Source organism: Rana temporaria, chromosome 3 (assembly GCF_905171775.1).
Source record: "Rana temporaria chromosome 3, aRanTem1.1, whole genome shotgun sequence".
In the NCBI taxonomy this organism is placed as follows: Eukaryota; Metazoa; Chordata; class Amphibia; order Anura; family Ranidae; genus Rana; species Rana temporaria.
The window spans coordinates 129,536,229-129,552,207 of NC_053491.1; the positions used below are offsets into that span (position 1 = coordinate 129,536,229).

General features: G+C 39.5%; 1 protein-coding gene across 1 annotated transcript in view; it reads left to right on the forward strand.

Moving 5' to 3' along the window:
- Window positions 1-15,979, forward strand: part of ELAPOR2 (endosome-lysosome associated apoptosis and autophagy regulator family member 2) — a 159,249-nt gene that overhangs the window by 64,565 nt on the left and 78,705 nt on the right. The window contains exons 3-7 of the mRNA XM_040343432.1: window positions 4,078-4,273; window positions 7,369-7,516; window positions 8,529-8,615; window positions 10,766-10,871; window positions 13,926-14,078. Coding sequence (XP_040199366.1) covers window positions 4,078-4,273; window positions 7,369-7,516; window positions 8,529-8,615; window positions 10,766-10,871; window positions 13,926-14,078 — 690 coding nt within the window. The remainder of the gene's footprint in view (window positions 1-4,077; window positions 4,274-7,368; window positions 7,517-8,528; window positions 8,616-10,765; window positions 10,872-13,925; window positions 14,079-15,979) is intronic.

A 15,979-nucleotide genomic window follows, 5' to 3' on the forward strand; every position in this document is an offset into this window, starting at 1 on the left:
AAGTTGAATATGTGTAAAAGTTCTACAGAAAAGATGTGACGCTTCTGGTCCTACAGGAAGGACTTGAAATTCTGGTCTAAAGGAATGTCAAGTAAAGATAACATCTAGAAAAACTGATTACCATAGTGGACTTTGCATTGTCCCTCCCTTGTGTATTTTTTGTTGAATGCATTGTAAAAACGAAAAAATCCTTATGTATTAAAATTCGTATTAGTCTGCTTGCAGTTTTTTTTGTCCAGAAATTTAAAAATGGTCGGAACCTAAGCAGAAACATGAATAAGCTTTTATTGTGAGCTTTGTAGTTCTTGTGAGCATCTAACTTTCGTTGTGAGCATGTAACGTTTTACAAGTTATTGCTACAAATTATTGTAACAAATTATTGTGAGCATGTAACATTACAGTTTTCCCCAAACTATGCTTGTTCTGATCATGTTTCCAGTGCTTTATTTTTTCAAGGTATTGGGGTTATTTACTAAAATTGGAGCGTGAAAAATCTGGTGCAGCTCTGCTTAGAAACCAATCAGCTTCCAGTTTTTATTTCCAAAGCTTAATTAAACAAGCTGAAGTTAGAAGCATATTGTCTACCATTGCGCCGCTGCCAAAGTTTTAGTAAATCTCCCCCATTGGGCCTGATTTACTAAAGCGAATGAACAAGAGCAGGAATAAATTGCTATGGTATGCGTACATCGCAGGTTTGCGAGTGCGTGTGAATGTCTGTGCATATATGTTATCTGTAAACCCATCTAGAAGATCATACACTGATATTTAATGTGTATATTGTAGGTCTAGTTTGCCTTTTTAAGTAAAACATCAAAATAATGCTGTATTTGTGCATTTTGTTTTAACCCCCTGACCGGTATTCCCGAGTCTGGCTCGGGGTGGAATTTCAGCACCAATAGCGGTAACCCCGGGCCAGACTCGGGATTGCATCGCAGGATACAGGCAGGGCAATACTTATCTTATCCCTGGATCCTGCGAGGTCTCCCCGCTGTGTGATCGAGCTGTGTCCTCCTCGCTCGATTCACAGTGCCGAGTGCCGCCGAGCTCCGTTCCCTGCAACGTTACGAAGCACGGGGGCGGAGATCGGCGCCAAATTCAAAAAAGTTCAAACACAGTACACATACAGTATACTGTAATCTTACAGATTACAGTACTGTATGAAATAATTACACACCCCCTTTGTCCCTAGTGGTCAGCCCAGTGTCCTGCATGCACTTTTATATAATAAAAACTGTTCTTTCTGCCTGGAAACTGTAGATTGTCCATAGCAACCAAAAAGTGTCCCTTTATATCAAAAATAGTTTTAGACCAGCTAGAAAACAGCGATAATAAATTAGAATCACTTGCAGAATTGAGCAATAGCGATTTGTGGGGAAATTCGTCATCAAACACTGAAAGTAATAATTTTTATTATTATTATATTATTTGTTATAATCATTTATATTTATTATATTATAATTTATGATTTTGTGTTTCAAACTTTATCATACCCGGGATGTCTACTAGACTCTAGTTTGGACAGATTTAAGTGAGTTATTCTTAGGAATTGCAGGCCTACAATATAAAACGCCAAATTTCCATGCAAAATAATGTTACCGCTTTCAGCACCTAAAATCTGAAAGAATCATACTGCCAGGGAGGTTAAGAACTCACTGCTCCTAATGCACTCCTGCCCATTGAAATCAATGGGCAGCACCGCTGTACCGCCAGCAAAATGCCGATGTAGCGGCGCATTGTGGGCGGTTTTAACCCTTTTTAGGCTGCTAGCGGGGGTTAAAATTGCCCAGATAGTGGCCGAAATGCGCCGCAAATCCAACGGTAAAACACCGCAAAAAATTATGGCGTTTTACCGCCGACGCTTGGGGCGGCACAGTGTGCAAGGACATTAACGCAGAAGTAAACCCATAGATTTAACAGTTTCAAAAAACAACATTTGGTTGTGTTCTCACATTGGTTGTGTTCTCAACCAAACTGTCAAATTATCCAATGGCTGGTGTCATAACTGATCACATTTGCAGCATCACATAAATGAATAAACCAAGGCCAAGATGGCCGTTTCCTTTTCTGAACATGTTAGGAGGGTTTACTTCCACATTAACTGAGTCCCCCAATGGTTGTATATAAAAAAAAAAAAAAAAAAACAGGCACCTCCAAGTACTTTTGTGGGGCCATATTTTTTCTATTATGATTTTCTGGCAGTTGGAAGAAGGCAAATGCCAGTGAATGCTTTACAGTGCACAAAATCTGTCTGCTTTCTTGTACCCTCTACCAATACACTGAATGAATATTGCTTCCACTGCAGACTTACGATAATAAGTAGATCAGAAATTGTTTTCTTGCACTTTAAATAAAATTTACATTTTGCAATGCTCTGCAAACTAATACAGACAATTCATTACTAGTGTATATGCGTATGGGCCTATCCTGCTTACTCAGCACTGTTACGTCCAGATTTGATGCTTTTGCTTTTAGATAGGGTTGAGCGAACCCGAACTGTTAAGTTTGGGTTCGTACCGGACTTTTGGATTTTTGCTACCCGGACCCGAACCCGAACAATTTACTATAAGTTCGGGTTCGGTGTTCGGCAATGTAATGGCGCGCTGCAGGCCAGCCAATCAGCATTTGTTTTACTCCTGTGACCTAGAAGCCATCACAGCCATGCCTACTAATGGCATGGCTGTGATTGGCCAGTGCAGCATGTGACCCGCCTCTATATAAGCTAGAGGCACATAGCACAGCACGTCACTCTGCTTTAGATAGGGTAGGGAAAGGCTGCTGCTGCTCTGAGGGAGAGAATTAGATAGGAGTCAGACTGTCCTGCTTCAGAAATCACATTACTCAGTGATCTTCATAGCACAGCAAGTCACTCTGCTTTACATAGTTACTTTAGGGAAAAATTACACCAGCACTGCATATGTTACTGTGAGATACACCCTTTAGATACTTTAGGGAAAGGTTCTTGCCTGGTTTTGCTTTTAGGGAGAGAAATAGATAGGAGTCAGTCCTGCTTCAGAAATCAAATTACACCAGCACTGCATATGTTAGTGTTAGATACACCCTTTAGATACTTTTCTTCTATTGTGCTATTAAAAAAACATCCATTTAGGGGGAAAAAAAATTGCAGTGTTTCCACCATACCTGTACGTGTGAGATACACCCTTTAGATACTTTTCTTCTATTGTGGTGCTATTCAAAAAACATCCATTTAGGGGAAAAAAAATCGCAGTGTTTCCTCCAGTGTTTGCAGTGTTTCCTCCAGTGTTTCCAGTGTTTCCTCCATATCTGTACGTGTGAGATAAACACTTTAGGTAATGTTCTTCTATTTTGCTATTCAAAAAAAACACCCATTTTGGGCAAAAAAATATATTTTGCAGTGTTTCCTCCAGTGTTTGCAGTGTTTCCTCCATATCTGTACGTGTGAGATAAACACTTTAGCTACTGTTCTTCTATTGTGCTATTCAAAAAACACCCATTTAGGGCAAAAAAAAATATATTTTGCAGTGTTTCCTCTAGTGTTTGCAGTGTTTCCTTCAGTGTTTGCAGTGTTTCCTCCATATCTGTATGTGTGAGATAAACACTTTAGATACTGTTCTTCTATTTTGCTATTCAAAAAATACCCATTTCGTTTTTTTTGAATAGTATGTATTTTATGTTATTTTAAGTTATTTCCCTATCCACATTTGTTTGCAGAGTACGTGCCATGCTCTTACCAACATTTTGCTGCCATTTGCAGCCCTCTAGCCCTTTCCATGACTTTTTTAGAGACATTTTAGTACTGAAAAGTTCGGGTCCCCATTGACTTCAATAGGGTTCGGGTTCGGGGTCAAGTTTGGGTCAAGTTCGGGTCCCGAACCCGGACTTTTTTCCAAAGTTCAGCCGAACCCGTCGAACACGAACATCCAAGTGTCCGCTCAACTCTACTTTTAGGTCATCAAATTCTAGCTCGGGAGCTGGGTCAAAGCTTCTGGGTTATGGTTATGGAACTTTCTTTTTAGATTACATTCAAGTGCTTCTCAGTTGTTGATCATCAGTCCATGGCCAATATGCATTTACCAGATCTTATTTGTGTTATTGTAGCTTTTTCTTGTGATTCGGGACAATACTTGGACATTAAGAACCAGTCATGCAGTGAATGTGCTGCAGGAACATATTCCCTTGGAACTGGGATCAAGTTTGATGAATGGGATGAGATGCCATCGGGATTTAACAATGTGGCAACATTTATGGAGACAACTGCCGACTTCTCTGGAAGCAAACCCGACAGCTGTGATAAGTATGTGTTTGTTTTATGAGAAAAAGTTATTCTGTGCTGTTTTATCACAGTTTTCTCTCCTTAGCTACTATATCTGATTGTTTTAAAATACATGGTCAGCTGTTTGTTTCTTGGTGACTTACTGGGGTTGATTTACTAAAACTGGAGAGTGCAAAATCTGTCGCCGCTTTGCATGGCAGCCAATTAGCTTCTAACTGCTTGTTGAATAAAAGTTTTAAATACATTGTAAAGATTTTAATCCTGGTTAAAATGTTACTTAACCCACAACAGTAAAATCAGTCTGTATATGCAGTAAAGCTGATAGAGGTCACAAGACTGCTATATACTGCTGATGATAAAAGGTATTTCCGCAGTTTATATTTACAAAAATAATAGCATTTCCATGTTCTGTGTACTGTGGGAGACCAGATATATTGAATGCAGGGTACTGGGTTTAGTAACACTTTAAACTTTAAAGTGGAGTTCAGCCTATTTTTTTTAGGTCAGCAGCTACAAATACTGCAGCTGCTGACTTTTTTTTTGTCACATTTTTTTAAAATATTTTTATTGAAATTTTTCAAGTTTACATGTATGCAAGTACAATATTAAAATGTAATAAACAATATAGAAATGGCAATGTGCTTAAATTGAACAATAAACATGTAATAGGCGCACACCTCTCATGGTGCGTACATTCCAGTTTGAGACAGAAGAATCAGTGGATAAATTGAACAAAGACAATACTGATAGTAACTTGCATCAGTAACAAAATGCACATGTGGCATCAAGAAAGGAGCTGAGAAGGGGAAGGGTAGGGGAGGTAGGAGGGGAAGAGGGGGTAGGTTAGAGGGGGGGGGGGAGAGAGCACCATCAAGAGAACATAGTAAATGTCATGAAGTTATCACTTGTTGTATTTGTTTGTGTACCAAAGGGTCCACGGATTCCAGAGGTTCATTAAATTAGTATATGTGGATTTCCCTCGAGACATGATAGTTTCATAGGTATAGTGAGTTTGTACCAAGGTGACTACTTCTGTGAGTCTAGTGGCATCTTTCGTTTTCCACTTTTTGGCAATCAAAAGTCTTGTTGCTAACAGAACATGAGTGGTCACAAGTCTGAGGTTCGGCGGCATATCATCAATAGTCAAATTGAGGTTAGCTAGGTGAGGTGATAATGCAATGGGGAGGTGAAGAATCTCCCGCAGCATCATCTCTACGTCAGTCCAAAGTTGTCGTATGCGTGGGCAGGACCAAAAAATATGCATGAGAGTGCCTGGCAAGCTGCATTCTCTCCAGCATGTGTTTGAGGTGTGTGTACAGAATTTGGCTATCTTGTGCGGTGTCATATACCATCTCATTAGTATTTTTTGAGTAAGTTCCCATAAGGAGGTGCAGGACGTGTATTTGTATATAGATTTAATTGCTAATTGCCATTGCTGATCAGAGAATTGACCTTGCATATCAGTTTCCCAGTCGGTAAGGGGTTTGGTTTTTTGGAAGGTGTTCTTGTCATGCAAAGTAGAGTATATTACTGAGGTGCCCCTAAATTTGTGTGTGTCAGAGAAGAAGTAGTTCCATAGGTTTAGGGGTAAAGAGCCTTCTAGAGAAGGGTTTGCTGCTAGGTATTTTTGCATCCTATAGTAAGTAAAGTAATCTCTGGTGGGTGCTTTAAAATCCTTTTGGATATGTAAGAATGATTTGGTAGCAGCAATGGAGCCAGAGGTAAGAGTCATACGGTCTGTTAGCCAGTTTGGGACTGTTAAGTCCGGAGACAGCAGTTTTAGTGTCCCAAGGGGGACGGGTATGGGTTTGGTCAGATGATTCGTCCATTGGGTGTATTGAATTGTCCCCCAAGCCTTGTCAGAGGCTTGAATTGTAGGGGAGTAGAGGTTCAGTGGCGTACTCTTGGAGACCACGCCAAACAACCAATTAGATAAGTTTGGTCCCGGTGTCATAGTGTTTTCTATATCGCTCCAAAGTGTAGCAGGTTTTGTGGTGAACCATTCTTTCATTTGTGAAAGTATAGTAGCTAAATAGTAGTCTCTAATATCAACGTGACCCATCCCGCCTACAGATCTGTGTTTGATAAGTTTTGCATGACTGCATCTAGATTTTTTACCCTGCCACACAAATTGGGTTATAATGCATTGCAGGCAGCTGCTGACTTTTAAAATAAGAACACCTACCGTCCCTCGGCTCTCGGGTAGAGGTGCTGCCATCTTCAGTAAGGAATCAGGAAGTGAAGCCGTGCGGCTTCACAGCCTGGTTCCCTACTGTGCATGTGCAACTCATGCTGCATGATCCCACTGGTCCCTGTGACTCGTGCTGCATGATCCCACTGGTCCCTGCGGGGCGGCAAAGGAAGCGCCGGACGTGGTGTAGATAGCCACGGGTGGCTCGGCTATCTATGCCCAGAAGTGGGAGCAAAATACCTGTATTAGACAGGTATCTGCTCCCCCAACCCCCTGAAAGGGGCCACATGTGACACCGGAGGGGGGGGGGGATTACGAAAAGAGGAAGTTTCATTTTTGGGTGGAACTCCGCTTTAACATTACAACCTAGAAGCTGATTTCTATGCAGAGCTGAACAAGTTTTCTTACTCTCCAGTTTTAGTAAATCAACCCCACTGTCTGTTGTATTGCTTAGTAAATAAAGCAATCATTATATTTTGTCTACTACTATATCCAATTATTTGCTGCTCAGCTAAAACCAGATGTTACATATGGGTTAAATCTAGCTATAGATAGGACATAGCAGACAAAAGTTCTCCATTTGTAAATGTTCCAGCGTGTCCACAATGGTTTTGGAATCTGATCACTATTGATCAATAATTATCTCATGTCTACATGTAGCCAAAGATTGTCTGTAAAGAACATTTTGTGACTGCCTAACTTTAGACATTAACTGTGTAGTTCATCCTGGAATTTTACTAATTTTGTGGATAGCTATACAACCAAGACAGTAAGTTGATGTTGCTAAAAACTCAACAACAATATGTGTGAATTAGGACTGAGTTGCTATTTTAATTTGTACCATTGCCCATTAAATGCAAGAAAAATTGGCAGTAAGCAAAGATAAATAATATAACATTATAATTTTCCTGTCATGTCTTCTCAGCTCATCATGGATTCCTAAAGGCAATTACATAGAATCTAATCGGGATGACTGTACTGTTTCCCTCATCTATGCTGTGCATCTGAAGAAAGCTGGATCGGTGGCATTTGACTATCAGTATCTTGACAACAATATCTTTTTTGAATTCTTTGTAAGATTTGTTTTCTATAATTTGTTTTATATTATTTATATTTCTGACTTCCTTTTTTTTTTTTAATGATCTCTCCTGTTGCTCCACAGTAAATGCACCATAGTACATGATTAATAAGATAATTAGGAAATATTTTTTTAAACGAATACAATGAACACTATTTTGAAATCCTATTATTTCTATATTTTTTTTACATACCAGTATGTTGCCAGGACAGTACATTAGAGAACATGTTGTCTTTCCCACAATTTGGTGGATCAAATGAGAATAGTTACGTTAATTGTTTGCAATGTTATCTTTTTTATCAGTTTAGTCAAAGCTGGCCATAAAGGCAATTTTATTTAAGACTTCCCGGCAGAATTTATCCCTCCAAATTTTTTTTTGTTTTCTTTTTTTGGATTTTTTCCCTGTAAGTGTATTGAGATGTGTGTGTATACATCATAAGCATACACGCACTTAGCATACCTCTCTGAGGCCCTGTACACACGACCGAGTTTCTCGGCAGAATTCAGCCAGAAACTCGATCGGAGCTGAATTCTGCCGAGAAACCCGGTGTGTGTACACTTTCGGCTGAGGAAGCTGACGAGTTCCTCGTCGAGCCAAATAGAGAACATGTTCTCTATTTCCTCGTTGTTCTATGAGGAAAGTTGGCTCGCCGAGATCCTCGGCGGCTTCACACAGAACTCGACGAGCAAAACGATGAGTTTTGCCCGTCGAGTTCCTCGGACGTGTGTATGGGGCCTTAGGATCAATGTTATCTTGGGGGGAAAAATAGATGTCAACTGGAAATACCAAAATCAATTAATAGTCTTTTCTTGTAGTATTAATTATCAAGTGGTATCTGCTGTAGTCTAATGTTCTACACCCATAACTGATGGTCCTCCAATGCTGCTCATATATATTGAAAGAATATGTGATGAGCATGTAATGTATGTGGGTACCCTAACTGTTTTCTTTTACGTTGATTCTACTCCCATCTGTTATTGACTTCAGGTTGTTTTATGTCTCACAGATTCAGAACGACCAGTGCCAGGAAACAAGCTCTTCCTCTGACAAGTGGGTGAAGTTGTCCGATAATGGTGAATGGATGCATCATTCGGTATAGTTGTTTTCCTTAACATTATTTGATTACTGATAACTTGTATATCTCATACTCTGTGGGAAATGCCCATTACTGTATTTACTGTATATTTAGATCTAAGGCTAAGACACAGCCGTAATTAATATATTTATAGACCAATATAATTTTCTTCACACCTTATTGAACAACTTCGGAACCAGTAAAGTTTAATCTCCTGAGCCTTTTGGCTCTAATTATGACAACTAGCATTTTCATAAAATCAGCAGTGGGCCCTCCATGTTTTTGTCAAACAGGTCTACTTTAAATAATTATGGGACATCCATTCCTATTGTAGCAGGCATATCTTCAATAATTTCCTTTGTCTCCCTTTTTCATGCAAATACGTTATCACAGCTAAGAGCTCGTCCATCCCAATTTTTGTTTCTTAGCACATTTGTCATTGTTAAGACCTGTATAAAATGAATAATAAATATAACTAAGAAGGCAACAACAGGTCTCTAAGCGCATACATGCTGCTTCCTTTTTTTATGATTTTGAACTCATAGAATAGACTTACGGTAAAATACTGGCCTTAGTGCCTAAGATTTTCAAAGAAACAACATTTCTTAAATAATAGGAATTAAATAAGCCATTTTCCTATACAGTAAAACCTTGGTTTGAGAGTAACTTGGTTTGAGAGTGTTTTGCAAGACAAGCAAAATTTTTTCATAAATTTTGACTTGGTATACAAGCGACGTCTTGATATACAAGTAGCGTCATGTCACAACTGAATATAAAAGAGAAGAAAGGCACCTCTAAGTGTAGCAATATGGTTCCATTTAATGAAGGTACAACATTTAGCAACTCACATGGTTGATGATTAAAACGGGCACATCTAAGTATGCAGGCATCTGGGGTAAAGCTGTCCACATAAGCTGTCCTCTTCTCTTTTATACTCTGTAGCTCTTTCTGGATTCTACTTCTAATCCCATTGTTGAGGCTTCCATTTTTGGATGGACATTTTTAGCTAGATTCACGTAGGGTGGCGTATGTTTGAGCCGGCGTAGCGCATCGTATTTACGCTACGCCACTGTAAGTTCGAGACGCAAGTGCTGTATTCACAAAGTTACGGCAGCGTAAATTTGCCGGCCTAAGCGTGCCTAATTCAAATTGTGAAGAGGTGGGCGTGTTTTATGGAAATGAATCGTGACCCGACGTGATTGAAGTTTTTTACGAACGGCGCATGCACCGTCCGTGGACATATCCCAGTGCGCATGCTCCAAATTACGCCGCAAAGACTTATTGGTTTCGACGTGAACGTAAATTACGCCCAGCCCCATTCACGGACGACTTACGCAAACGACGTAAAAAATTTCAAAATTCGACGCGGGACCGACGTCCATACTTTACATTGGCTAGGCCAGCTTTTTGTTGGACTAACTTTACGCCTGAAAACGCCTTACCTAAACGGCGTATCTTTACTGCGACGGGCAAGCGTACATTTGTGAATAGGTGTATCTCGCTGATTTACGCATTCTAGGCGTAAAACAGCGGTCACGCCCCTAGCGGCCGGCCTAAATAGAAAGCTAAGATACGTATCTTAGCTAGATTTAAGTGTATCTCAATTTGAGAATACACTTAAATATACGACGGCTTAGATTCAGAGTTACGACGGCTTAACTCTTTCTGAATCTGGCTATTTATGTTTACACAACCTATCATATTGCTATAATCTTTTTATATGGAATATAAACTGAAAGACTTATGAATAAATGGTTGTGGAATGAATCATCTTAGTTTCCATTATTCCTTATGGGGAAATTTGCTTTGATATACGAGTGCTTTGGATTACAAGCATGCTTCCGGAACGAATTATGCTTGCAATTCAAGGTTTTACTGTATAGTTGTGATGGTGCAGTTTAAGGCTATTTGAAAGCTAATTCTATATATTTCATTAATTTGTTATGGACGTTTATGGACGTTATTAAAAACCGGTTTGACCTGTTTTTGTGCGATCCACCAATACCGCCAATACCAGATTTATCTTTAAACTTCTTTGATCAGATTTATCAGTTAGAATTAGTCTAGTCATCTATTAAATCCTCATTTCTCCACACCCATCATTCTTGTCTATCATTGACCAAATGAAGGAAACGAGTAACTTTCATAATCACATTTATCTCTTTCAGGTGCTTCTAAAGTCTGGAACCAACATTATGTATTGGAGAACTACGGGCATTCTTTTAGGTTCAAAAGTGGTGAAGCCCGTATTGATAAAGAACATTACAATAGAAGGTAACAGCAATTTTAAAACACCCTATTACCAGTATTTATGTCCAAGTTCTAGCTATTTTTGGTTTTCTTGGCACAATCAAAGTCAATTCCTAAAGTGTAATACCACTTTTACAGTCAAATTTGAGAAAAAAAAAAATCAGAAAATAATAAAAACAATTGTTTTTCTACCCTTTGGATATATGTTTGGAGCAGACCCCTGGGTAGATGGCAAGCTGCTCCGAACAATTTTAACGAGGCCTCGTACACACGACCGAGTTTCTCGGCAAAAACCAGCAAGAAACTTGCTGGGAGATATTTTTTTGCCGAGGAAACCGGTCGTGTGTACATTTTCGTCGAGGAAACTGTCGAGAAACTCGACGAGCCAAAAAGAAACATGTTCTCTATTTCCTTAACGGGAATGGAGAAAATTGGCTTGTCGAGTTTCTCGACGACTTCACAAGAAACTCGACGAGCAAAACGATGTGTTTCGCCCGTCGAGTTTCTCGGTCGTGTGTAATAGACCTGAGAGGAAACTGTCTGTCCCCACTGACAAAGAGTGACACACTGAGTTTCAATACATTACATGTCATGTTACAACCAAAAATGTAAATACATTGTATTTTTTGGGGATTTTATGTAATAGACCAACACAAAGTGGCACATACTGTAATTGTGAAGTAGAGGGAAAATGATAAACAGTTTTCAAAATCTTTTACAAATAAATATGTGAAAAGTGTGGCGTGCATTTATATTCAGCCCCCCTGTGTCAATACTTTGTAGAACCACCTTTCACTGCAATTACAGCTTCAAGTCTTTTTGGGGATGTCTTTACCAGCGTTGCACATCTAGAGAGTGACATTTTTGCCCATTCTTCTTTGCAAAATAGCTCAACCTCTGTGAGATTGGATGAAGAGCGTCTGTGAACAGCAATTTTCAAGTCTTTCAACTGATTCTCATTGGATTTAGGTCTAGACTTTGACTGGGCCATTCTAACACATGAATATGCTTTGATCTAATCCATTCCATTGTAGCTCTGGTTGAAAGTTTAGGGCCGTTGTCCTGCTGGAAGGTGAACCTCCGCCCCAGTCTCAATCAAGTCTTTTGCAGTCTAACAGGTTTTCTTCTAAGATTGCCTGTATTTGGCTCTATCTACAGTATCTTACCATCAACTCTGACCAGCTTCCCCACAACATGATGCTGCCACCACCATGTTCCACAGGGGGGATGGTGTGTTTATGGTGATGTGCAGAGTTAGTTTTCCGCTACACGTTTTGTTTTGCTTTTAGGCCAAAAAGTTCAATTTTGGTCTTATTTGACCAGAGCACCATCTTCCACATGTTTGCTGTGTCCCCCACATGGCTTCTCACAAACTGCAAACTGGACTTCTTATGGCTTTCTTTCAACAATGACTTTCTTCTTGCCACTCTTCCACAAAGGACAGATTTGTATAGTGTAGGACTATTAGTTGTCCTGTGGACAGATTCTCCCACCTGAGCTGTGGATCTCTGCAGCACCTCCAAAGTTACCATGGTCCTCTTGGCTGCTTCTCTGATTAATGCTCTCCTTGCTCAGCTTGTCAGTTTAGATAGACGCCATGTCTTGGTAGGTTTGCCGTTGTGCCATACTCTTTCCATTTTGGATGATGTCTTGAACAGTGCTCTGTGAGATGTATAAAGCTGGGGATATTTTGTTATAACCTAACCCTGCTTTAAACTTCTCCACAACTTTATTCCTGACCTGTCTGGTGTGTTCATGATGCTGTTCGTTTACTAAGTTCTCTAACAAACCTTTGAGGGTTTTACAGAACAGCTGTATTTACTATTTAGGTGACTGAAGGCAATTTGTTCCACTAGATTTTAGTTAGGGGTATCATAGTAAAGGGGGCTGAATACAAATGCCACACTTTTCAGATATGTATTTGTAAAAAAGTTTGAAAACCATTTATCATTTTCCTTCCAATTCATAATTATGTTACACTTTTGGTTGGTCTATCACATAAATGAAATAAAATACATTTACGTTTTTGGTTGTAACATGACAAAAAGTGGAACATTTCAAGGGGTATGAAGGGTAGGATACTTTTTCAAGGCACTGTAAAACAAAAGGATTTATCTCACTAAATAATGCCATTATTTTGCCCAGGGTCTAGCACACCTTATTATATTGGCTGTTTTGAACCAGGAGCTGAGCAAGGAGCGACAGCCCTATAAGATAGGGAGGGGGGAGGGAAGGAGGGAATGCATTAAAAAGAAAGAAGGGGAAAAAATTACTAGGTTTTTGCATAAGTAAATACTGGCCCTGTGTGTAATATACGTGAAACAAGAAAATCATTTCCCATCTATTTTTTAATTGCCTTGTATGTTGCTGATCTACGTACCCTCATAAGCATTACAGAGAAAAGGATGTTAAAGTGTTACTAAACCCAAGGCCCTGCATTCACTATATCTGGTCTCCCACAGTACACAGAACATGGAAATGCAATTATTTTAGTAAATATAAACTTCTAAATACCTTTTTTCATCAGCAGTATACAGCAGTCTTGTGACTTCTATTAGTGTCCACCTGAGCACTGGTTAAAGCTTGTAGGAGGAGTTTTCATTCTCCTCTGACTGTTTTGTGAGGCTGCATAATTCTTGACCCTCTGTTTGGATAGCGTTGATCACATGCACCTTCCCAAAAAATAAAAAATAAACCCTCTAGCAACACACACCAAACTGAGAATGTGCAGAGTTCCTCCTAGGGCTCTGTTCTATCAGCAGATGGATTGGGGACAGTAAAACAAGGGTAGGATCAGAGTAGACAGGATCAAACAGCCTTTTTCACGTCTCTGCCCTAATGACACCATCCGCTGCTCTACTGACATTGTTAGTATATATACAGTATATACTGTATACACATGCACACACATATGTGTTTGCGCTTTGGGGTGCACACCCTAATGCAATAGGCTGTGCACACCTATGCCCTTGCCTTTGAAATATCAACTGTTATATGTGGAACTGATCATTGGCTTACTACATCACCAGTTTACTGCACCTTTCATGTTGCTAAATCCATCTGTTGCAATCTTTGCAGGTGTTGCCTACACATCAGAATGCTTTCCTTGTAAACCTGGCACATACAGTGATACAGCTGGATCCTCCTCCTGCAAGTTGTGTCCCAGGAGCACATTTTCAGACAAGGGAGCCAAGGAATGCACTGCGTGCAATAAAGATACCCAATATTCAGGTAAATTCTTACTGCCATGTTGTAGGCACTGAAATAAAAATGCATAGAAATACCAGTCAATGGTGTATAGTATTTTAGTATGTTCTTTCTTTTCAGAATTGGCTTGAGGGTTATGTTGTAGTAGGGATGCTGATAATTCGTCTGTTTGCCATTTTAGTAGCAAGAGAATCATGGTTTTCCTGGCCATTAAAAAACTTTTAGAATTTCATTGCCACCTTACTATTTCTGTTTTTATTGTTAATAAAACGTAGTGCAGTTATATTCAGTAACCCAGCCTTTTTCAACTGTCTTTAACATAGATAGGGGTTAAAAAGGAGACTGTTTGGGCTCAGGAAACCCCTGATAATAACTACTATAGTTCCAGCTTACAATACACTAGTGTGATGGTCACTGGGAAGACTTCTCTTTAAATTGGTGGTCAGTGAGAAGAATCCTCCCTTACAGATAGCTACAAAAATCAGTAGTTATCTGAGAGTTAGACCCCATACACACTATTAGATTTTCAACAGTTTTTTGTCTTCAGATTTATCAAAACCATATAATATGAGGTCAAACCTTCAGGCCTCGTACACACGACCGAGAAACTCGACGGGCGAAACACATCGTTTTGCTCGTCGAGTTCCTTGTGAAGCCGTCGAGAAACTTGACAAGCCAATTTTCTCCATTCCCTTCAAGGAAATAGAGAACATGCTTTCTTTTTGGCTCGTCGAGTTTCTCGACAGTTTCCTCGACGAAAATGTACACACGACCGGTTTTCTCTGCAAAAAAATATCTCCCAGCAAGTTTCTTGCTGGTTTTTGCCGAGAAACTCGGTCGTGTGTACGAGGCCTAAGAGTTTCAATTTGTATGCAATCAGGCAGGCCCTTGCACTACATGGTTTTGGTAAATCTGAAAAACAAAAATCTGCAGAAAATCTAATAGTGTGTATGGGGCTTAAAACATTGCTCAATGCTCATGGAACCCCTAACAACTTCAGGAGGAACCCTGGTTGAGAAATGCTACAGTAACCTATGTCAACCTTAGCAAAAACAGTGAAAGATGACCCGAAACTGGCTGCTGTGAGTGATTAGACTTACACAAAGGGTTAATGGCGAATAGTATTTTTGTCAGAGTTTGGTGTTCATTAGTACATTTTGGCAGAGTTTGGTGTTTATTAGTAGAGCAGACATCATGGTAGATCACAGTAGGTTTATAGATCTAAGTTGACTGTCATTAGACCTGTTTTCATAAATTTATACCAATTTCAGTAAATAAAATAATAGGATTCTTTGGGTGTTACCTATTTGACTGCAGTACTTGTAGATGGTAAATGTGTAGTAATGTGTTAAATATTTACCTTTATCCAGCCTTGAGTATGATTATTGTTTTTACGTTGATCATTTGTTCTTAAAATTATTCTAAAGCTTATTTTTTTTTAATTAACAAACAAACAAGTTATACTTATCTACTCTGTGCAATGGTTTTGCACAGAGCAGCCGTGATCCTTGTCGACAGGCTGAGGATGTTATGTATAGCACAGTGTTCAGAACAAGGCAGTTTGTGGTACGTTATATACAATGGTAGACAGTGAAATTTAGTGGGTAGGTACAGTGATGGTCAGTGGAAAAGTGGGTATGTATACAGTGATGGTCAGTGGAGATTGATTAGGTACAGTGACGGTCAGTGGAAAAGTGGGTATGTATACAGTGATGGTCAGTGGATAAGTGGTTAGGTACAGTGACAGTCAGTGGAGAAGTGGGCAAGTATACAGTGATGGTCAGTGGAGAAGTGGTTAGGTACAGTGATGGTCAGTGGAAAAGTGGGTATGTATACAGTGATGGTCAGTGGAGAAGTGATTAGGTACAGTGACGGTCAGTGGAAAAGTGGGTATGTATACAGTGATGGTCAGTGGATAAGTGGTT